Raw genomic sequence first — 24228 nt, 5'->3', positions numbered from 1 at the left:
TCTAGCTCTTACTCTTATACTCAGCCCATTTCTGTTAATCTATATGTTGCCACGTGTTCCATGGCTTTACCTGTTGCCTCTACATGATGCTTCCTGGACGGCAGGCTGGCGTCTCCTCCTCTCTGCCTTCCTGTCCTCTCAATTCTCCTCTCTGCTAGTCCCGCCTATACTTCCTGCCTGGCTACTGGCCAATCAGTGTTTTATTTATACAGAGCGATATCCACAGCATCCCTGGAATGTGGCTTGATCTTATATAGGTCTAGTGCCTGAAGTCACAGCTGCTGTGAGTTCATGTGAGTGCTAACCTGCCATGTTGGGAAAATACTGTTTCAAGGCAGGTGCCCACTACCTCTAGGTCCTAGAATTAATCTTAACCACCTTCCTTGATGTTCCCTGAACCTTGATGTGTGAGTGTGCATGTGTGTGTGTCAGGGAGTGGGGAATATAGATGAATGGACAGTTATCCTCTGCATGTTAAGCAGTTATGAGTCTCTATATTAGCTGCTACCTACCACACAAAGATGCTTCTCTGATGAGGGCCACACTAGACTATGCTGTAGTGATGTGCATTTAGAAGGCAGTTTGGTACTGTGTCCATTTAAGAAATATAGAATTAAGAAAGCTACAAGGATGCTAAAATTCACAAAAGTATTCTAAAGTCTAAGAACTTCAATTCTCATTCTTGAAAATATTTTCTGGGATATATAGCCAAGCTTATAGAGACCAATAAAGGCTAGGGAAGTATGGCTGGCCATTTGCTCTGAGATAGCGTGATTTATATAGAAAGAACAAATGGCTGGATCCTTCTATAGGGAATGAACACGGGTTACCCCTAATTTTTTCTTTTCTGTTAAAGAATCTGGATATCTTTCATCTCAATCATATCTAAGGGGAGAAAATGCCCATATTTCCAGCCAGATCTAAAATCATAATTTAGTGTATGTCGTGCCCTGTATCTTTTTTGGTGGCTGTGATTGTGATTCCTATAAAGAAACCTAAAGATGGGGTCTGCTTCTATGTCTACCATGGGAATGAAGCAGAGGCACATTTCTCAGTTACTTCAATAATGTCAAACTCAGCAATCTCAAGGGTGGTGCTGACAGGAGAAGGGTCTGTCGGCTCTTTAGTGTGTGTGCCAGAGAGTTCTTAGCCCTAGGAGATCTCTCGTGAGCCCGTCAGTACCACTAATACTGGGGACAGCAGCTACCACCCACTCTAGGAAGTAGTTTCTTCAAGTGGTAGGAACCTGAAGCCTCCATTATGAAGATGTGGCCAGCATCTTTCATTTCCTGGTGGTGTACACATCATCGTTTTTGACTTGTGGATCCTTTCTAGTGGAAAACGTGGGGGATGTAGAGATAGGTCAGTGGCTAAGGATGTGTTCTGCTCTTGCAAAAGGACCCAGGTTCCATTCCCAGTACCCACATCAGGTGTCTCAAAGCCATTGGTAACTCCAGTTCCAGGGGACCTTATGCCATCATCTGGCCTCTATGGGCACCTGCATTCACCTATATAGATAGGAAATGGACAGACATGGATTGAAAAATGGACACACGCACATTAAAAATAAATTGTGTTCAAATATAAGGTTTGTCACCTTTAGTAAATGAAATTACAATTTTTTAAGTTAAGAAAATGAAAGAATGAACTTAGTCAAAGTAAACAAAACACATCTAGATTCCTGTTTGTTTCCTAACTAAGGCTAGAGAAAATTATTTGGCCTTGGCAGAGACTAGTTACAGCTACTCGGCAAACCGATTATGAGCCTGACTCTACATACTGGGGGCCTGTCACCCCAACATTATATTCTAACTGTAGGTCCCTGAGCAAGTGTCTCAAGCTTTTTATGTTCTTGCTAAAAATGGGAATAATTATAGTACTGACCTTTTGGCAGTGGACAACCAATTGGAGAGAGAGCTACTGAAAGGCTTTATTTGTTAGGGCCGTGAAATTTTTGCCACCTGTAGTGAGCACCATCGTAAAAGGGGCAGGCTCATGATTTAACAATTACACTTTGCCAAAATCCACAGACCTTGAGTTTTGCATACAATGCTTCCAGGATTTGAAGTGGGTATGTCTATATACCCATATTTTTTTTATGGTATCTTCATGTGCAGTGCTCATTACTAACAGAAAGAGGCTATATCCCTCAGCAGGACAGAGCCATCAGAATCAAGTCATTAATGTTTGTATTTCTGCTTTGAAGCCTAGCCACTTGTGTGTGTTAAGTAGAGCCTGCTGTGTTGATTAAGGTTATTAGTGAATATAAATGACTGTTAATACATCTGTCTGTCTCACATTGATATTTGCACATCTTGAAATTCGCAACAAGAAACAAAGCTGAGGCCTGACTTTCCCCTCACCGACTCATAAATTCTCTCGTGAATCAGTACACAGTCATTCAACTGTAGCAAGAAGATAGACAGAAACCTGGGTTGATAATATCCAGGTCATGTTTGCTGCAAGTGGGAGCCACTAGGGCCCCAGTGACAATGTATATTACAGGATGTTTATAAAAATATCTCAAGAAAGCATACACTTTATATCTTAATGACTCAGTCAAGCCCAAATGGTATGAACTTTTATTTCCACTTAAAATACATGAAAAATGAGAGTCTTCCAATTTTTTTTTTGGGGGGGGGAGGAGTTGAGAACTCCTTTTCTTTGTTTTATTGCTTAATATGGCCATTTTAGATGTAAAGACCCCAAGTAACTGAAAATAAAAACTGTAACACCATCCTCACTATATGCCTTGGTTTCTTCCCCTGTTTTATTTATGTCTTCATTCTGGGCTGTCATTTGCAGCCTAGTTTCTAATAGTTATGTTTCTATAGCAACCAGGCCATTCATGGATGATGAGTCAAAGTGAAAGCCACAAAGATAATAAAAAGTCTCTTTGCTCTATTGTTGATGAGGCCATAGTTTACAAAACAGAACAAGAAATTCTTACGTGTATCCGCAGGATAAAGTAAGAACATTGCCAGGAAACAATGACAGGTTCTCACATAAACATCGAAACCCTCATCATCCAAAGAGGAAGGTACAGAGAAGTCTATAACAATAGGTTATCTACAGTGAGAAGGTGTAGTTAGTGCTTGTTTCCGAGGCGGAGAGATGAGTTCTGTGAGCGCCAGGCTTTGAGTGGAGTCACAGAGCCCAGGAACAGCTCCAAGCTATGTCACAGAGGAAACTCAGTCCCACGTCTGGAATCTTCTGTGCCCCTCCCCACTACCAGGGCTACTCCCTTTTCAGCCAGCAAGGTGAAGGCTGCTCCCAGACCCCGTCACCCACTGTCCTAGCGACATGACTGCCCAGTGCTTAGCCCTTCCTGCTCCTGCCGACAGAGCCCGTGGGGTGACCCCACCTGTTCCCAGTTGACCTGGATTACAGCACACAACAGAAGGCGGGAAGACATTCCCAGAATGTCCTTTCTTTCTTTGGTCATTATTACTTGCTACTAGAGAGGGTGAGACTGGGAAGTGCTGAAAGGCAGGAGATGAAGAAACCTTACAGTTTCCACCATCCTTTCCGTCGACCCCTAAGGAAAGGACAGAAGATAAAGGCAGCTCACGGTAAGCTTGCAAGAATGACCGGTAAGCTTGCATGAGTGACCATGCCAGGAGTCGGAAAGCAGACAGCTTAGATGCTGCCCGACACCCTGTCAGCTCTATGTAGAGAAGGAGCTGTCCAACCCTCTCACCCCACCCCCAGACTGGATCATGTGATTCACAGTGTGTTGGGTCCACAGCAGGCCACCCTCAACTCCGGAGCTTTAGTGAGGCAGAAGTCTCAAATAGCAGGATCAAACAACAAAAATACATTATCCTATCAAAACCCTGGGGCTCTTTTTTCTCCCTAAACTTTTTAAACGTTTTTTTTTTCCTATCTGAGAAATAAAGTTCACAACCTCTATAATTAACCCATTAAAAATAAACGTTCAAATGCCAAAAGTTTAAAAACCACTCACTACCTTTGGTTTCCAGACCTTTCCTGGTATTTGGAAAGACTAATAGAGTTGAAGAATTTGTTCCCCGCAAACCTAGAGAGCTGTGAGCGGATCTGGCTCTGTGGATGGAAATGGGGAAGAGTAGACAGACTCTGGAATGCATGCTAGGGAATGTGCCACACAGACATCCAACTCCAGAAAGCATCTATCTTCTCTTGGTGGCCAAGCACGCTGATGAAGCAGGCTAGTCTCTGCCAACTTATACAGTTGCTTCTTGTGTTCTTCTGGCTCTCGATCTTGAAGTCTACAATTGATCTTTTTTCAAATGTAATACTTTCTAAGGATTTTAATACAAGTGTCCACACATCCTGGTCCCCACCCTCTTCCCTGCCCATAGCTGGGAAATTGGAGAACCTGGCTGTAGGATCCCACTATGAAGTCTTCCCTCTTCCTCAGGGAGCTGTAAAAAGGGAGCCCAGTCTTCAATGCCCCACCTAGCATCAGAACTCTCCTCAGAGTCCTTGTCATGCTGTTGTCTGTCTGTCTGTGGTGTTAATAAAATAACTCTTCTTGCAAGCTTCTTACCCTCCCCCAACAATCTCTCAATGTCCCCTTGAATCCAATGTCCGAGACCTTTCACTTACCAATAGGAAAGGGTATCTTCTAGTGGTTTTGTGTCATTGATAGCAAAAAGTGTGGTCTAGAAAACAAAATGCACACATGAAAAAAGTCAGACTTGTGGCCGGGCGGTGGTGGTGCACGCCTTTAATCCCAGCACTCGGGAGGCAGAGGCAGGCGGATCTCTGTGAGTTCGAGGCCAGCCTGGTCTCCAAAGCAAGTTCCAGGAAAGGCGCAAAGCTACACAGAGAAACCCTGTCTCGAAAAACCAAAAAAAAAAGAAAAAAGAAAAGAAAAAAGTCAGACTAGAAAACATATCAGCCCCAAGTCACACGTTGGAATTTTTTTTTTTTGTTTTTTGTTTTTTGTTTTTTGTTTTTTTTGAGACAGGGTTTCTCTGTGTAGCTTTGCGCCTTTCCTGGAGCTCACTTGGTAGCCCAGGCTGGCCTCGAACTCACAGAGATCCGCCTGGCTCTGCCTCCCGAGTGCTGGGATTAAAGGCGTGCGCCACCACGCCCGGCGACACGTTGGAATTTTAAGCCATCCACCACCTATGCAATGTATAGATGTGAGGACTGCTACCCTCCCACATACAGTGAAAGCTATGTTACCCATAACCCAGATGGGAAAGAATGATGGCAGGCCTGTCAGGGAAAAGGCTTTGTTTTTTTTGTTTTGTTTCTAAGTATTTGTTACCTCTCTTAATCAAATGACCCACCTCTCCCTCCATTACACCAGCCGTTCCAGTGATCTTCATGATAGAAAAATTGGGGTGAGGAGTAACTGCTGGTTCTTAACAGTGACTCAGCAGTAAGTGAAATATAATTTCCAAAAGGAAATATATAGATGACATCATAAAATAGTTCATTAAAGAAGGGATCATTTGACAATAGAATGGAGAAATCCCTGAGCACTACAGAACCCAGATATATGTATGTTAGAATGGCTGAAATAAAAGCCCCAAATAGGGCATTGAAAATGGAAGTGGAGAAGGTTATACAACTCTGAGAGGTGGGCAATTTGAGATGACGGGGAGTCGTGGAGTCAAAGGCTACTTTGAGATTTCCAGACCAGAAGACTAGAACATGATCGTCTTGTCGTAGACCTCAGAGAGGAAATGAGAAAATCAGGATTACTTCCCTAATTTAGAAAAGAATTTGAAGTCCTTGGAGATGTGTCTGTAGATGATGAAATTCTCTGCAGTGAAAAAAAAAAAATTCATCACTGATACCAGAGGGGGAGAGAGGAGAGAAGATGCTGCAAAGATCATAGGCTGGTGAGGACCAGAATGAGCGAGCTGAGCACAGAACCAAGGTTGAGAATCTGTTTCATGGACCAGAGGATGGAGAAGGTACAGCCAGGGGCTGATACAGTGAGAAACTGGTATCAAATCTTCACTGGCACCTAAAGAGCAATTTACAGGAAAGGGAATATTCCTGGAGCCCATCATTGCATAGCAGTTAGAGTGAATGGGGCCATTGATTTTTTTTTTTCTTCGCAATCAGAGTCATCAGTGAGAGCAGCTTTGGCAGAGAGTAAAAGGAGACAAATTTGCAGCAGAGTCGGAGTCAGCACAAATCGGCAGAGCAAGGTCAGAAAAGCTAGGAGAGTGAGTGGGACAGTTTAGAAAAGTGACATCCGTGATATAGACTCCCAGAAGGGCTAGAATGTGGAGAAAATAAAAAAAAAAAAAGAAGTCACCAAGAAGGGTTGTGGTAGTCCGTGCCTGGAATCCTATCCCATGAGTGGTGGGAACTCTTGGGAAGGTCAGAAGTTGAAGATTCTCTTCAGCTTGATGGGCAACAAGCCTGTGACCAACCTGGACTCCCTGAGACTGTGGTTCGAGAGCAGAAAAGAAGCTGTATAGGAAAGAATTACCCTTGAAAGAGGAGAAGGAAGAGAGCAGTTGGGAGAGCAGAGACCCAAGAGGTTGGGGTGAAAGGTTATCTATGAAACACTCGTTAAATGGTTGAACCTTGTTCTTCTCTTAGGAAGTGACATGTGACCCATTATAAGGATGGAGGCATTTGAAATAGATCCTTAAGGAATTAAATTAGGGGAGCATATATGCCAACAAAGGATTCTAGGGCCCAGTAGACCGTAATAAGAATTTAGAGCTTTTTTTTTTCCTGACAGGTTTCAATAGTTCAGTACCAGACGGGGAGTTGACTAGACATAACCAAAGAACACAAAGCATATTAGCAAATCATGCAGTGTTTAAGAATCTCTGATCATTACAGATGCTTCTCTGGAGTGGTCCCCAGGCTTCCAAGTACAGTGTGGAGAGAAAGGATAGAAATGAAAGGCAACAGATAGACAGATGAGGGTTTCACAACTACAGGCCCCAGGGTCTCATGTGACACTGTGGGAAGAACTTGGGAGTCTTCCATCCCTGCTGCAGCTAGTGTTCTGTTTATATTTAAAATATAAAGGTGTGTGTGTGTGTGTGTGTGTGTGTGAATGCTTTCATTTAAAGAGGAACACTCTGTTGCAGGTAACACCATTTGAACCGCCGTAGGCATGGAGACAAGGAACAGGAAATATTACTACAAATTAGAGAAGAAACTTAGATTGTAGGAGCCGGGAAAGTCGCTAACACAGGATGTGGTTTAAAAGGCGGATTCACGTGTTAAGGTCTTGGGGATCTCTTAAAGGGAGGCGAGGTGCAGCTATGGGCTGTGTTGACAGAGAGCTGAAGAAGGATGACTTTTCTAGAAAAGGGGCATTGAGGGAGCTGAAGTGCCACGAAGCGAGTGTGTTAGAAGGTTGTCACCACGATAAGGACAGAGAAAGCAAAAGGTTTAAGTTAGCACATGGGAGAGTCGGCAGCAAGAAAATGGGGAAATTAGAAAAAGTCAAAAACTAACCTAAAAGATTAGGCAGCGGAAATGTGTGTGGAGTATGGAATTTTAGACAGCAGTTTCAGAAGGGAAAGCATCATGAATGAGCAGAGTATCCAAAAAAACTCTTCTCTTTGTCCCATGTAAAAGAGGGGGTATGGGTTTCAGCTGGAGCAGGGTTGGAAGTGTCTTTAAAGTAGGGGGCTAAAAGACCCATTTTGGAGAAAGTGACATTTCAGCCAAGGACCATTGCGCAAGCCGTGCTCAAGCCCAGGAGGCCAGAGCTTGTAGAGAAAGGTATCTAGACGTAAAGTACTCCTTTCATGGTCAAAGCTGGGGATAAAAGTAAGACAGATGTCTGGCTGGAGGCTCACAGGGGTACCAGAGAATTCGAGACAATGCGTGACTAGAGGCTAAGCAAAAAAAAAAAAAAAGAACAAAACACAGAGGGCCCGAATTTGGGGGCGAGCGGAATGTATGAAGCTTCATTGATTTACCACTGTGCCTGCCCAGTCCTGGAGATAGACTGGGGACCAGCACAGCCGCACCATTCCTGGGACCACATAGAAATGGTGGCCTCAGAACAAAAGGTGGGCGTGTTCATAATCACGTACGGCTGAAGTGGGAAAACTTTGACACACCCTCGCAGCTCTCCTTTCCAGAGAAAAGGATACAGACATGCCGGGATGGAATGACCTGCCCCAGGGTCTTCTTCAGCTGATGTTTGTTTGTTCAGCCCAGGACTAGATGACATGCTCTAAACTGAAGGTTGTCCTGTTCTTACAGTCTCTTTCCAGTTCCTGGGACTGGGGCAGAGTGGCTACGCTGGTCATGACTCCAATGTGACAAATTGGGAGATGCATTTAACTGTTCATCTGGAACCCAACGTTCTTCTCTAAGACCCATATTTAGACTCCCTCTGTTCCTCTGCCCATGAGCTTCTGTGCTGACATACTCTATTTTGGAAATGCTGTTCTCGTATGAACATCCTGTCACCTTCTTCTTGTTTGTCCCTTTAGTGTCTTTAGCCTCTAGCACTGTGGGATTGGCTGGACAGGTGGTTCACACAGAAACCACGGAGGTTGTGCTGACGGCCGATCCTGTCACGGGCTTTGGAATCCAACTGCAGGGCAGTGTGTTTGCCACAGAGACGCTCTCCTCGCCGCCTCTGATTTCCTATATTGAAGCTGACAGCCCAGCAGAGAGGTGGGTTGTTTCCCCCCCCTCTTCCCAGAAGACTCTCTGCCCTGCATGTCTAACCCCAGCAATCTGTAAATAACTAATAAATAATGTAACAGTGCGCAGTGCGGGAAAAGCAAAATGTAGTTAACTCTCCGTTCTGATGATAAAATTTTATGTTCCTGATCGGTTTGAGAAGCATTATGAGCACCAGTGATTTTATTTAGCAGATTTTGTCCATTGGAAACTAGAGGCTGTATTAATTATGAAGGAGAAAAATCTATACAAAAAAATGGTAAAGTTCAACTGAAGTTATTACTCTGCATTGCAAGAATGTCTGTTCATCTTTACTGTCTGTTCGTTCTGGTCAGGTGATAGTGCTATCAGAGTGATGAATTATTAATATGCTGGATTCTTAAGAACCTCCTTGCCCACACTTGTTACCATGGGACTCGAGAGTACAGGGCATTGCAATTGACCAAACGTGCTTGCCAGTAGCCTTGGCTTAACAAGATCAAACGGTTAGGCTATTTTGTAAAGATTAAATGAGGTGGAGTGGCCAGCTCAACTCCATGATTGTTTGACTACAGCCTCTCTCATGTGGTTCTGAACTAGATGCGGGGTGCTGCAGATTGGAGACAGAGTCATGGCCATTAACGGAATTCCGACGGAAGACAGTACCTTTGAGGAAGCCAATCAGCTCCTTCGAGACTCTTCCATCACAAGCAAAGTCACACTGGAAATTGAGTTTGATGTTGCAGGTAAAATCTGAACCTCGGATTGGTGATAGAGTCAGGAGAGGGCTGTGTGTGACTTACATCAGCTATGTGGGAGAAAGGGGACGCGTGTGTGTGTGTGTGTGTGTGTGTGTGTGTGTGTGTGTGTGTGTGTGTATGTATCCACATACACACACACACACACACACATATATGTATGTATGTATGTATATATATATATATAGATATAGATATAGATATAGATATATATACATGTATCCAACATGTTTTTGTTTAAAAGGCTTATTGTGTCATTTTGAACTGTTTGTTTTATTCATTAAAATGTCCACACAAGAACTGAAAATCAATATGACAAATCACACAAGTGATGTCCACCATGGATGTGGATGTGCTTTTGAAAAGTTGTGTCACCTTGACTCTTTCTAACTTTGCACCTTTGTGCTGAAGAAAGCAGATTCCTTAGACCCAGAAACAAGAACACCTTGTCTGAGAACACGCGGTGGTTAGGTAGGGAGCAGGGAAAACCCATGGGGTGAATGGATACAAGTCCAGTAGGCAAATACTTGACCTTTACTAGTAAAGAGCAATTGCACCTGACACTCGTGAGGAACGACGAGGAAGACTCCATTCAAGAGTTTTTCACCAGGGTCAAGAGGATTCTAACAGATGATAGAAACCTCTAAATACAGACAGGGAGGCTAGACATGGACAGATGGCCAATGGGCAGGGTGAGTGTGAGGAGAACCAGTGGGTAAAAGAAATACTAAGAGAAACCTTAGATGTCAGAGGCAGGGAAGGGCGTACAGAGGTTTGCTAAACTGACTCTGAGGTATTCTTGGTATTCTTTTTTTTTTTTTTAATCTTTGCTCTTTTTTTTAGTTGATATACAAAATAATTGTGTGTGTTTTCATTTTCCTACATGTACTTTGCTCATATTCATTCCCTACTATCTTTCCTATTTCATGCCATCTCCCTCTCACTCCCCTCTCAAATAGTCCCCTACTGTTTCCACATCATTCATAGATGGTAGGTAGATGATAGATAGATAGATAAATAGATAGATAGATAGATAGATAGATAGATAGATAGATAACAGGTAGGTAGATAGAAGATAGATAGATAGATAGATAGATAGATAGATAGATAGATAGATAGATGATAGATAGATAGACATAATTAATCTAAGTTATATATATATATAACAAAGAACATAGGGTATTTTTTTTCTTTCTCCCCACCTCCACCATTAACTCTTTCTCCTACCCCACCTTCCAGGAAGATTCTTAGTAAAACTGGGATCCTAAGCTAAGGACACGCCTTAGTCTCAAAGGAAAAGCCTAGCAGAATTTTGGTCTTGGAGAGATTCTTGGAGAGTAGCTAACAGACTTGAGAATTTGATTTAAGTTCCCATTTAAGATCGTTGTCAGCTGGGAAGGGAGCTCAGTAGTACAAAGCTGGCCCAGGGTGCGCAATGGTTCTGGATTTGATACCCAGCACTGCTGAGGAAGGACGGAAGGAAGGATGTGGGGAAGGAGGGAGGGAGGGAGGAAGGGAGGGAGGGAAAGAGGGAAGATAGGTTGGTAGGCTGGTTGTCTTCACATAGCAAAGCATGGACCCCACATATCCCAGTAACTTTTACCAAAAGGTAAAGGCATACCTTTAGACACAAGGATCACATGCCGACAAATATTTGTCATGGGCCAGTGACTCTCCTACAATAGCAGGCAGGAAAGTAAAAGGTCCCTATCTTCATACAACTTTTAAGAGAAACAGAAATGTAATTTAAAAAGCTATCAGTATGAGGTTTTGACTGTACATTCTCTGAGGAAAATAGAGCAGAGTAGAAACTCACAGGGTGGCTGGAGGGGAGCTGTTTTTGTAGGATGCGTCTCTCAGGAAGTGACATTCAAGCAGAGATTAATGTGGGCAGAAGGCAGAAGCTAGCCGAGGGGCTGGGAGAACAGCCCTGCGGGCAGAGGAGACCGTGACATGAAAGCTGGAGCCAGAGGAATCGGCCTGCGGTGCACATGGTCGCCGGAGTGGTAGAGATGGAATCAGAGCAGAGATTGAGTTTGGCTCTAGAGCAGGGCTCGGGGAGATCGGAGTCCAGCAGATGTGCAGGATCCTGGTAGAGAATCGCGGTTGTGCCCCCAAGTGTCCCCAGCCCAGGGAGCATTTCGGCAGGAGCGTGAGAGACTCTGAGCCGTGTTTTGAGAAAGCTTTCTGAAATGTGCAGGGCAGACACTGAAACCATGGGAGACGTTGGCAGCTGGGCACTTGGGGCGGTGGCTTCCCGAAGATGTGACACAGTGATTTGCAAAGGCGGTGTTTTTGTCAGGTAATGACTCCTGGGGTGTGAGGATGAGTATGTGAGAGGCCAGGAGAGACGATTAGGAGGAGAACACAGGAACAGGGTCGTCTGGGGACAGTAGCATGAGTCCCGTTTTAGATGTGTGGTGACATGTCCACTGAGAGCGTCAGAGTCAATGCCAGCCTACTCACGTCTTCATCCAGAAGGGGCACTCGGAATGTATGAAGCCTAAATGATTCACCACCGGGCGCAATTACTGAACTGGATGCTGCTGTGTTCGTGTTATTGGAAGAGGAAATAGGAAGGACCAGCGTGTTTTCTGGAGGACCTCACAGCCAATCAGAGAAGAGAAACAGTGTCTGGAAGAGGGAGGACTTGTGGGATTGTACAGCTTAGGATGTGGGAGAAGTACCTGGGAAGGTGTCCAGGGTGCCCCTTGGAGCCCAGGATGGGGGGCATCGGGGCATGTATCTGAGAATAGAGCAGGACCAAGAAATGGCCAGGGTGTCCATGTTGCCAAAACCATTGTAATGAAGAGTGACCCCGAGGGGAAAAGCAGGCACAAGAAAAGCACTTGGTGAGCGGGAGGGTGTTAGCACTGCCTAGGGGATCCTGAGACAAGGAGTGAATTGATGTCAGCAACAGGGATAGGGATAGTTCAGGGGCCGAGAGTTGACTCAGCAGGCAGAGGTACTTGATAACGACAGGCCTGATGACCTCAGCTCAGTCTCCAAGAGCGACAAGATAGGAGAGAACCACCTATAAACTGTCTTCTGCTCTACACACACACACACACACACACACACACACACACACACACACACGCACGCACAAACATACATACATACACAGATGATACCCACATACATGCACACACATACACATACATACACACATATACACATATACAAACAGACACATACCTACACACACACACAAAATATATAAGAAAGCACAGCAACAGAAACAGAACCCACCAAGGTGTGACTTAGGAAGATAAACAGTCCCGAGTCCAGAGTCTCGACGGCATAAAGATGCTGCAGGAAATTCAAGTCCCGTCAGCAGGAAGTGTCCGAGTTTGGTGACTGGATGAGGTGGGACCTGAGGAACCAAAATTCCATCTCTGTGAGAAAACTGTAGGAAGGGTGAGGAGTGTGTGCTCATTGACTGCCCAGGACCTGACAGGAAACACTCCACGAATATACAGACAGCACAGGAAACTGCCATTGGGCCCAGACACCAAACTTTGGCTGCGTTTAGTTAGGTAAATCCTACTCCACCATTCACATGACCTTATTCAGCAGTTTCTCTGCAGGGTTATTTGACTTGGAATGTTTGGAAGGGCCGGGTTTAGCTCTGGAGATGGACACTGGGAAGCTAGTGGAGGAGACTCACGGTCCAGGTGGGATGTTACTCTGTGTCTTGTTGATGCTGCAGAGATCTGAGCAGGGTGAGGCCTGACAGTTATGAGAGAGAGAAAAACGTGATCCTTCAAAGCAGGTCCTCGAAGAAAGAGCAGGGGAAGAATCCAGAATGTCATAAGTCACTTGTCTGGGGCCGGAGGTTGAAGGTCCCTCCCTGTGGATTCCAATGACGGTGTGAGAACAGATGTTCCCGCTTGGCTCCAGTGGTTCATCTGAGAGCTGCTGGTAAACATGGAAGAGCCAACAGCTCGGGACTCTGTAAAGAACAAAGATGGTTTAGATTGAGAGGTGGGAAAAATCAGTAGAAACCAGCCAGCCAGACGTGTGGCACAGAACTTCCAAGGTCAGCAGAGTCACCAAGCAGACCACAGTGTCTGTGTGAGCAGCACTCGACCCTTGTGGAGAAATCGGGGTTCTGTTGCCTGATTGATGGGTGGGTTTTGATTTTGTTTGGTGTGGGGTTTTTTTTAAGATTTTTTTAAAATATATTTTATTACTTTGAGTATATGAGTGTTTTGGCTGGGTGTATGTCTATGTATCACATGCGTGCCTGGTGCCTGAGAAGATGGTAAACCTCCATATTATGGGTGCCAGGAGTTGAACCTGGGTCCTTTGCCAGAATAACAAGTGCCCTCACCACTGAGCCAAATCCCTAGCCCTGGTTTCCTTTGTTTTGAGGAGTCTCAGCTACCAGAGAATTAAGAGCAGAGAAAGGGATTGTCCTGCTGAGCCACGGTTTGAAACTTCCAGAGAAAGCTCAACAGAAGGGCTTCGGTGCAGGAGGGTCTCAGGTTGTTGCTAGGAGACTAGGTGAGCTGTCACGGTAGCACATGAGGATCATGATGTCAGAGTGCCTACCCTCCGGCCTGTGACACGGCCAAGTGCCGTGTGCCTTCGATCATTTCATCAATGTTATGTCAAGAGGGCATCGAGGAACAGCGTTAGGGCTAGGGCGAGCTGATTCTCCAGCTACGGCAGCCTGTGTTCACAAACCTCTAAGTTGATGTACAGTGGGAATCAGCGCAGGATTGGCCGGATGAAATGAGAGGGAAAGGATTTACAGGAAGTAAGAGTCCTGGCAAAGAAAAGTGGGTAGAGTCAGAAAAGGCACAGGTAATCGCCAGGACTTGAGGCCACGCCAAAGTGATGTGTTGGAATTTAGAGTTTCAGAACTAGGCAAGCAAACTTCAGGTGAGAAGTTGCTGAAGTTATTTGGAGTGGGGGACGAAATTCAGATGGGGCGATCTGGAAACGGGAAAGCTGTACAAGAAATCACTGTCAGCTCATTTCACTGAGCTTTTAGGATGGGCGCAATGTGGTACCCTGAATGCCAATCACAATCCCACAGTGTATCTGTATAGCAGCCATCCCTGTTACCCTTATAAGCCTGGGTTTTTGCTTAACTCACATAGGTCTTTGGCCATAAAAGCCTTCACGCTCCTCGCCCCTGCATTTATGGCTCTTCCTAGTCCAGAACTCTGACATTCTTGCTTGTTTATTCTCTTTTCCCTCTTTTTCCAGTAGAAAAATCTGTCACATCAGGGATTTTGTGGTTTCAGTTTACAAACGCACTTCTAGTACCTAAATGGTGCTTAGAATTCAGATAGGTCTCGGTCAGGAGGGAATTATGAAATACATTCGGTTCTGTGAGGAGACTTCAGTTATGAGCTTCTGTTTGTGTCAGAGCTGGGTTTGAGTCCACTTTGTCTGGGGCTCCTGGCCTCTGGGGTCTGCTTTTTTCTACACTCTTCCTTTCTCATGTAATATGCTGGTCCATCCTTGCTAAAGTGTGTGCCTTCTAATTCCTGTGACCCAGCAGGACTTGGACAGAAAGACCTTGTAAGAACCAGTCAGGTGGCGGAGAAGGTTTGGTTATCAAGCAAGAAGGCTGTCCAATGGCCCCAGAGTCTACTTAGTGGTGACAGAAAATTAGTGATAAAAGAGTTATTATAATCCTATACCATCTTCATTTGATGCATGAAGAGGGAAATTGAGTTTCTGGTGGGGGAAACCCCAGGTCTTAAAGAGAACGGTGGACTCACCATTGGTTAGCAGTCTACTTTCCCTCCATTGCTTTACTGCCTTTTGGTTAAAAATTTGCTAAGTAAAATTAGGACAGGAGATGTTAGTGGTTGCCACCATGAAACCATTAGGGCAGACTTTCCAAACCTAGAATGCAGGAAGAAGGCTGTACTGACCACCGCAGAGCCCTTGGTGGCAACTTCACGCTACACGTCAGCAGTGTGATGGCCAGCACAATTTGGCCGTCTTTGTAAAGATTATCACAGTATCTATTTGCTTGTGTTATGAATGTATTCTATTTTGTATATCCTGGAATTTTGTTTGGTGTCTCGTGCATCCTTAATGTATGTGCATATATATATTTTTAATGTTTGTTGATTTAATACTTTAATAACTTTAAGCTCCGGAAAAATAGGAACTCTATCGATTAAGCCTACTTTTTTTTTTTCAGTACCCAGCTTGTTTAATAAAGGTCACAAAATAGATATTCCAGGTCATCTACAATAGGCTGGGGGGAGGGATGTGTTCCCATCCGTTACCCCTCTGCCTTTGCTCATGGCAGACATCACTAATTAATAACACTGCTCTTTTGATGGATGCAGATGCAGCCTTAAAACCCTCAGGAAGGCACTACAGGTAATCATCCCTGATCTACTGGAATCATCATTGGGAACTTTTAGAAACAGGCAAATCCTTTTTAGTCATCTAAGAACTTGGGCCCGGATAGGGAGCGTGCAGATGCAGGCCCTGTCCAGACTGCCCTGTCCTTCTGGAGTCGTGCCTAATTGCCTGGATGCAAGCCATGCATTTCCAGTGTTCTGCCTCCAAATATTTTATACATCAAGATGAATGTTCCAGCCCTGAGCTTTCAGTGCTCGGCTATCTTTACTTAATAAATATTTTAAATGACAGAGAGGTGGTTAAAAGTGAACACACTCTTGCCTACGTCTGCCTCTCTAAACACACGATGTTGTACAAACACCTTAGCGAGGTGAATAGTGAGGTATCTGAAGTTGAAGATGACACCATCACCATTCCAGTTCTTCTACTGGAATCCTTTACCACACATGGAATTTTATGAAGCTAGAACCTCATCTTCTTCCAGTTTGCTGCTTTCCATTTTTTTAAATGACAATCTATATGGCCCATACCACAAGGTCTCAAAGTTCCCACTTCAGCTCTGAAGGTATTTGTTCCGAGACGTCTCGGTGCAGAGCCTAAGAAGTGCTGTTGGCCACCAACCAGAGCCCCGGTGTGTTCATCGAAGTAGGGGAGCGTTCAACATTTACACTCCTCACAGGGTGCCCAGGCTGATAAATTAGGTCCTGGCAGTTATCTTACTGTGCCGACAATGAATGCTTCAGGCAGAAAATCAGACCAATGGGAAAGAAGGAACCCTTTTTCCCCAAATGTGTTTTTAATTATGGTTTTAACAAAGATGAAGCAAAACCAGGGAAGTGCAAAATAATCACAAGGGTCTTACAAAATAAACATCATTTGTTTTCAGAATTATATCCACCGACGCTAAACCTGTTGTTGTTTGTCCAAACAATGGAACCTTCTCATTAACAGCATTTGTTTATGAACCCCAAATTAAATATGCCTTTGCTTTAACAACCAAATAATTATATGGGGAAAATACCAACTATAAAATAAATCACACTGGCATGGAAAGATTAAAATGAAGCCACAGCTTGATCAAAGAGATTCATTAGTTGATGCTCATTTGCCATGGTGAATTTTTCAAATCACATATAGTCAAAAGTGATCCATTACTGTGTTCCAGGAAGTCACAATACGTCCTCTCATGTCATGAATGGTGTTACTCATGGTCATCATTCCCTGCACTAAAATTTTATAAAAGCAAACAGGCCAGATGATTTAGTGGATAGAGGTGCTTGCTACCAAGCCTGAGTTCAAGATCCAGAGCCTACATGATAGAAGGAGAGAACCAACTCCCAAAGGTTACCCTCTGACTTCTACATATGTACCAGAGAGAGAGAGAGAGAGAGAGAGAGAGAGAGAGAGAGAGAGAGAGAGAGGGAGAGAGGGAGAGAGAGAAGAGGAAGAAGAGAGGGAGAGAGGGAGGAGAGAGGAACACCATACAAATAAATAAATGTAAAAAGTTTAAAATGTTATGAAACCAAGAGTTGGAGTAGCAACTATTCTTGGTCAGTGTTCCCTGGACTCTGTGACTCCAAGTCCCCACTTGTGGGAGTTAGACACATACACAGAGGCAGAAATAAAAACACATATATGTACCTCTCCATTTTCTGAGAACCTTTTTTTTGTCTTAAAATAGAGAAATGAAAACAGCCTCCCATATCTGAGATGGATCCTAAATAATGTAACTCCATGCACTCTTAAGGACTGCTGGCTGGCTTTCTCTAAGCAATTAAATCGAGTATTCTGGCTGTGCCTGTGAGCAGTTGGATGGCAGACTTCGGCTTGCTCCCATGCCATCGTCTCTCTTGCATTAGGGTCTTCATCTTTCCGTTGCTGCATCAGAAATGCATCCAGCTGGTTTAGGCAGAAAGGGGAGGTTTTCTGGAAGCATACGCTTTCACGGTCCTGAGGGGCTCCAATCAGATGAGCCTAAGCGTGGCACTCTCTGAGATCCTGTTTGCTCCTTGTGCACACACGTTTATTTCTTGCTTTTTTCTGCAGACCAGCCTTTGGTGCAAGTGGGTAAAATGCAGCCCCTTCAAAACCCAGCACTTCCGGTTTTCCTGTTAACTCCAAGTTCTTCAATGCTCTCTTGGGAAATGGAAAGACGGTTTCTTCTGTTGTTACAATATTAAATGATCAAGACTTAGGGAAGGAAGGAAGGAAGGAAGGAAGGAAGGAAGGAAGGAAGGAAGGAAGGAAGGAAGGAAGGAAGGAAGGAAGGAAGGAAGGGAAGGCAGGAAAAGGAGAAATACTTGAAACATAATTATGATATGCCCAGACAGATCTGATATCAGAAAGTAAAACATAATTATTAATTTCATTTCTCCTTCTGCCCCAGTGTATCAAAATTAGCTGGTCTTTTTTAAGTCTATTGCTTGACTGAATAATTATGCCTGCCTCAAGCCTCCTTCACGGTGCTGTCTAGGAGGGCAGGAATGGTTCATATTCTTGGCTGATTGAAGGATTCAAAGGTAGGAAGGAAATGTTACCAGCAATCTCAAGGAGTCTTGTGAGAGCTAGCATATGATCCTGGGAAAATAAGAGTCCCCTCTTAGGGTTCTCCATCTCAATAATGAAAAACACAGGAGTAAAGTAGAAGGTGGATATGGTTTATTAGAGTCTGAAATAAAAACCCCAGAGCACACAAGCTATGAACCCTGCAGCTCCTATACTGGGAGGAGAATGGAGGAGGTAAGTTGACGTGGACACTAGCTGCATGGTGACAGGTAGTCACATGGTAAGAGAGACTTTTAGAAGAGTGGTAAGGAAGCCTAGAGCATTAGGGGGTTCGAAGGCATACTTAGGCTCTGGCTCACATCTAAGAGAAGAAGAGGAGAGAAAGGAATAGTTAGGCCTTTCTATTAGCATGGGAATACGGGCAGACCCATCTGAACTCCAGGATGGCTCACAAAGACTGCGCTAAGGGGCAAGAATTCTGGGAAGGGAAAGCACATTATCTTAAAATGAACTCACCTTCCTAAGGGGTGACCCCCGTAGCCAGCCAGGTCCTTGAACTGCCAGACTGAATTAACTCATAAGCAGGTGGTGCCTAAGGCTTGTCTCTAACTAGAGATGGGTTCCGTTCTTTACTATAGCATTAGGAAGTGGGAAATGTGCAAATTCTTAATGAATAAATGACTAAATGTATGCAGGTCCACTTCCTGGAACATCAGCGTGTTCCTTTAGTACAGAAGGTGGAGGTGTCGAGTCAGTCTGTGACACTGGCCTGGTCCCAGAGAGATTTTAGGAGCCTGAGAGGAACTATGAATGTCAGCAGATTCACTCACCCTGCTGAAGTAAGAACAGAGCAGGAAAAGGATGCTGGGACAAAAGACCATGCCTCACCACTGCAACGGATGGGCAATTTGGGGGTCTTTTTTACAGGTGACTTCCTAGCAGCCCGGAGGGGCTGAGGGAAATCAAATTTTTATTGTGTTCTCTCCTTTAATGCTCTGTGGTGAACCTTCCAAATTGGAAGATCAGATTCTGGGCTTGTAAAAAGTTTACTGCTAAACTTCTCAAGGGAAAGGACAAAAGGCCAAGAACAATTTAAGACAGAATGAAAAAAAGGAGGACTCTTAACTTTTTTCCATGAGCCCAGTCCTAACTTTTGCCTATGCTGTGCAAAAATATGTTACACATGCAGTGAACAAATTGGGCTAGGTATCTGGAGGCCCAATAGTTCTACCTGCATCCCAGCCTTTGTAGTTAAATCTTTGCCTAGTGAAGGGTGAGCCAAGCTTTAGTGAAGGGATGAAGCAATAAGAGTAGGCTAGTTTGGTCATCCCATGATCCTCCTCTTCTGCACTTTCCTTTGCTAGCAATGCTGTTACAAAGGTCTTGGATGAGGGGTGCTTGTCTAGGGGTATCACTGAATTCATTCCAGGGGAATTAATAAAGAATTGTGTATCCTGCAAAGAACACCTACTGAGACAGAATAGTGAGATGACAGACGGAGAGAGGATCTACTGACTGACTGCCAGCTAGAGATCTGAGGTGGGGATGTGAAAGCTGCAGCTGCCTGGGAGTAAAGTAGAAGAGATGCTGAGGGTATTGGGAAGAAAGGAACTGCTGCAGAGGTGAGGCAGGGGATACCTACATTGCAATCACCAGAGAGATAAAGTAGAGATCCTGATGATCTCAGAGAGTAACAGTTACAGATCCCAGACAGAGTGTCAATGACAGATCTACCCAAGTCCATGTTGAAAAACTGATGAATTTATTGGGATTACCTGCAGGAGTAGGGGTGAGTGGTTAGCTTTATATCATAGTTGGAGCATAGACAGCTCCGAAACAGCTGAGCGCTGGAAAAGCCTAACCCAGCATGGTAACAGCTCACGAAAGTTGTAACATTAATCCTCACTATACAACAGTCACACAAAGCAATGGGTCTGACTAGTCCCCTCTCCCCCCAAAAGTTCTTACTGTTTATATAACTTTAGTAATCAAGTGACCCTGATCTTCTTATAAGCTTCAGGGACTTCTTGAGACTTGTGAGTTGTTTACCACCAAATCTAAAGGAGCCCTCCTCCTCTCATGGAATGTTTCATGTTAGAACTTCCAGAGTCTTAATGAGCAGCTCTCCAGGATGGAAACGTTTGAATTTGGAAGGCTGTTCCTACCCAATACCCAGTGTCCTCCGTGTCCTGTAAACACTGTTTTCCTGTTTTAAAATTACAGAGTCTGTCATCCCAAGTAGTGGAACATTTCACGTAAAACTGCCTAAGAAGCACAGCGTGGAGCTCGGGATAACCATCAGTTGTAAGTAGAATGGGCTTCTCATAGAATATTAGGACTTAAAGATGCTGTAGAACTCCATTGCCAAAGGGTTTACAGGTGTGGCAAGTATTTTCAGTTTTCTCCCCCAGTTTCAGTGTCGCCCTATGAAACTCTGGAGCCAGCGGCACAAGCCAGCACCTGATGGCCTTGGGAGGGCGATCAGCAACTTCAAGTTCTCTCTGCAGTTACATTTCTTTCCCTATAAAATGGACATGAAGGCTCAGAAGAGAGCTCAGTTGGTGAAGAGTGTGCCATGTAAGCATTAAGATCTGAAAGAGCCCAAGCATCCATGTAAATAGCCGGACACAGCAGCACACATCTGTAGTCCCAGAACTGAAGAGCTGGAGGTAGCAGGCTCACTTAGACTCGCTGGCCAGAATGTCTCGCCAAATCGGTGAGCTCCAACGTCAGTGAGAGATCCTGTCTCAAAAAAGAAAGTGGAAAATGATTGAGGAGGACATCAGATCCCAACCTCTGGATTTCATATGCATGTGTACAAACTTGTGTGCACAGAGAGAGAGAGAGAGAGAGAGAGAGAGAGAGAGAGAGAGAGAGAGAGAGAGAGAGAAGAGAGAAAACAGAATATAAATAAAAGCAAGACTTCCATGAAGTATAGGGCTAAGTCTTTATAACATCTGTATACTTTGTATGCTGTCCAGCAAGTCATAGTACTCAGTATTTCTCACATGCCAATATATAAATGATTAGATGAATAATTAGATGAGCAGAAATATACATATGGGTTCTCTACATATTTATGTTCTGTGCTGTTCTCTAATGAATACAAGAAAGGGTAATCTAACTCAGAAAGTACTTTTATATATTCTCAAGACTTTCTATGAGTCTGCCCTGTCTCTGTAATCCATTCCACGAGACTCAATCAATGCCTTTTCATGAATTCCTGAATCACTCATGGTACCTGGTCTGGATAACCAAAGCAAAATGAAAAGCATAATATACAAATGTGCTTAATTCTCTTCCTCCCTGGGGATCTAGTTTTATAACTGCTTTGATAAATCCACTTTGAAAATTCCAGTCCCAGTGGACCTTTATAGAACAGGATAGAAATCGAGATTGTTTTGTACTCTTACTATCCACAGACTGAGTTTATCAATAAATGCCCCCAAGCATGTGAAACCAATGGTCAGTGCTTAAGGACCAAGGAGACACAGAGGCAGGGACTATGACCACAAGGTTGTCCCTTGTCAAGAAAGAATAATGAGATGAAATAAAAATGCCTCAACACACTGCTGGACAGAGTTTATGTCAGTTCTTATGGCAAAAATAAATAAAAAGAGTCCTCAATTGAGCAGTATGAAATAAGGCTGTCCAGTTCAACTTTAATGGTATAAATTTAACACTAAAACTGCACTTTTATTTATAATGGCGAACCACACACATCCGCCGTGCTACTAAAATAAGTACCACTGCGTTGCACAGCCTGTGCAGGAATAAGATGCCAGGTGTCTAACACTGTCCACTTACCCACCCACCCCGAGGAGCCTTCTGCGAGGGAAGTTAAAAGACACAATGAAGTAACACTTAGAGCATGTAAAACACCGTCCTGCAGTATAACTTAAAATGATTCGACATGTGAATAAAACAAATATGTTATAGTGAGTGAATGACATCTCAAGTTGTGTGTGTGTGTGTGTGTGTGTGTGTGTGTGTGTGTGTGTGTGTGTGATGAGTGTGAAAAGCAGAAGCCAACTGGATGTCATTCCTCAGGAGCTCCCCGCCTTTGTTTTTAAAACAGGGTCTCACAGTGGCCTGGAATTTGCTCATCAGGCTATACGCGCTGGCCAATGAACCCCAGCACTACCTGTCTCCACTTGCACAGGGCAGGCATTACAAGTGCCTGATACCATACCTGGATTTTTTATGTGGGTTCTGGGATCAAATCCTTGTCCTCATACTTTTGTCGCAAGCACTTTAGTGAATATTTCCTTGGCCCTCAATTTTTACAAATACTGAATAAATCAAATTTTTTAATAAATTTTACAAATATCTATTTACATCAAATAACCAAAGAGGGGGGAACATTTTCTTAAGTAAAATTTGAGATTAAAGCAGTGTTGGTCATGGCGACGGAAACGCCTGAGGAGGTGTCTAGAAGATATCTACTCACGAGCAGGGTACATCAAAACTTAAGAAATGTACAGTGTAAACACCAGCAAACTGCTTCAAGAATGTCCTGAATCTCCTCCCATCATGTGCAACTGTTGTTTGGGAAGCTGTGAGTGTTTCGCTGTTCCAGATGGAGGAGGGATGCACAAGTTTCTCGCACACTCACTTGTCAGCTCCTCGGAGCTCTGGTTGCACTTGCACAAGTAGTCATCATTATACTGAGTGTGTTTCTTCCTAGAAAATATGAGTAATGGACAAGCCAAGGAAACATAATTTACTATAAAAGAGAAACAAAGACAAAAAGGACAGCCAGGATTTGTATTCGTTGCAATGAGAGAGGAAACTCCCCAAGGCCTCTCTACATTCCCAGCACACACGAGGTCTTCATTCAATGCCTGTATCTGTTGCATGGATGGATAAGACGTCTTTATCAGCAATGTTCTACTAAGCACTATGCCCTCCAGGAAAGGAGCCTTTGAAGAAGACAGTGAATACAAAGTGCTGAGCAGACTATTGCATGGATTAAAGATGTGGAGAATGGTCAAGAGCAAGGATTGAAAGGCCAAACTGCCATTCTCTATAGAAGGATGCACGTATTAAATGTGTATATACACACACACACACACACACACACACACACATACACACACACAAATACATATATACATATATAACCAAAACACGTTGTGAACCTCAGCACGTTAGCAAGATGGTGATAATTCACTACTTTACACAAAGCCTTGTGAAATAGTTTAAGCAAATCTCTAGATAACAAAAATCTAATGTTCATACCAAAGTACATAGTATGAAATTCTCAAATAATAAATGCTAAAAGTATATTTTTTTTAAAAATCCAGTATTCATTACAATGGTGTTATATAGGCAGGAAATCCAGGCACCTTCTCCTCAAACACACACAAGCTCTGAGTGAAGCTGAGGGCTTGTCATGGCTTAGTGATTTTTTTTTCTCCACCATCTTTGTACAAAATCCCCTTTCTGCCTTTTTCACCTCATGAAATCTCTGTGCTCAGAAGTGGACATCCATCATGAGAGGCATACATGTTTTCCATGTGTCCAGTTAGCCTCCATCACCGTGGTTCTCAACCTGTGGGTCATGACCCCTTTACAACTATCAGAAATATCAAATATCTATATTACATCCATAACCAGAGCAAAATTACAGGTATGAAGTAGCGACGAAAATAATCTTGTAGTTGGGGGGTGGGGTCACCACACCACGAGGAACTGTGTTAAAGAGTCACAGCATCGGGAAGGTTGAGAACCACTGCTCCATTGTAGGAGGCTTGCATGCCTTCACTTGGGCAGCCTCACTCCAGACCTCATTGAGAAATGGCCTCCTCTGATTGGATGTGGTGAACAGTTTTAGGCCCATTCTCTTAACTTCTTGATGAAACATTGACGGTACATTAGACCAGGCATTACTTTTATTAACGTTGCGATACGATGGAATGATTGATGATAGTAGATGAAGTGGGGTAAACTAACAAAAAGGACAGTGTTTTGGAACACAGCCACACCCGAGTGCCCTCCCACCCAGCCAGTCCAGAATCCTGGC

General features: G+C 43.9%; 1 protein-coding gene across 13 annotated transcripts in view; it reads left to right on the top strand.

The window, feature by feature from the left end:
* Grip1 (glutamate receptor interacting protein 1) overlaps positions 1-24228 on the top strand; it is a 649740-nt gene that overhangs the window by 548284 nt on the left and 77228 nt on the right. For all 13 annotated transcript variants that reach the window (XM_037196738.1, XM_028869613.2, XM_028869622.2 and 10 more), the window contains 3 exons: positions 8424-8610; positions 9199-9344; positions 20427-20507. In XM_037196738.1, the coding sequence (XP_037052633.1) occupies positions 8424-8610; positions 9199-9344; positions 20427-20507 (414 nt within the window). The remainder of the gene's footprint in view (positions 1-8423; positions 8611-9198; positions 9345-20426; positions 20508-24228) is intronic.

The sequence above is a fragment of the Peromyscus leucopus genome, chromosome 18 (genome assembly GCF_004664715.2).
Source record: "Peromyscus leucopus breed LL Stock chromosome 18, UCI_PerLeu_2.1, whole genome shotgun sequence".
NCBI lineage: Eukaryota > Metazoa > Chordata > Mammalia > Rodentia > Cricetidae > Peromyscus > Peromyscus leucopus.
Note: the sequence above shows the minus strand (reverse complement) of the source record. Positions and strands in the feature narration are given on the sequence as shown.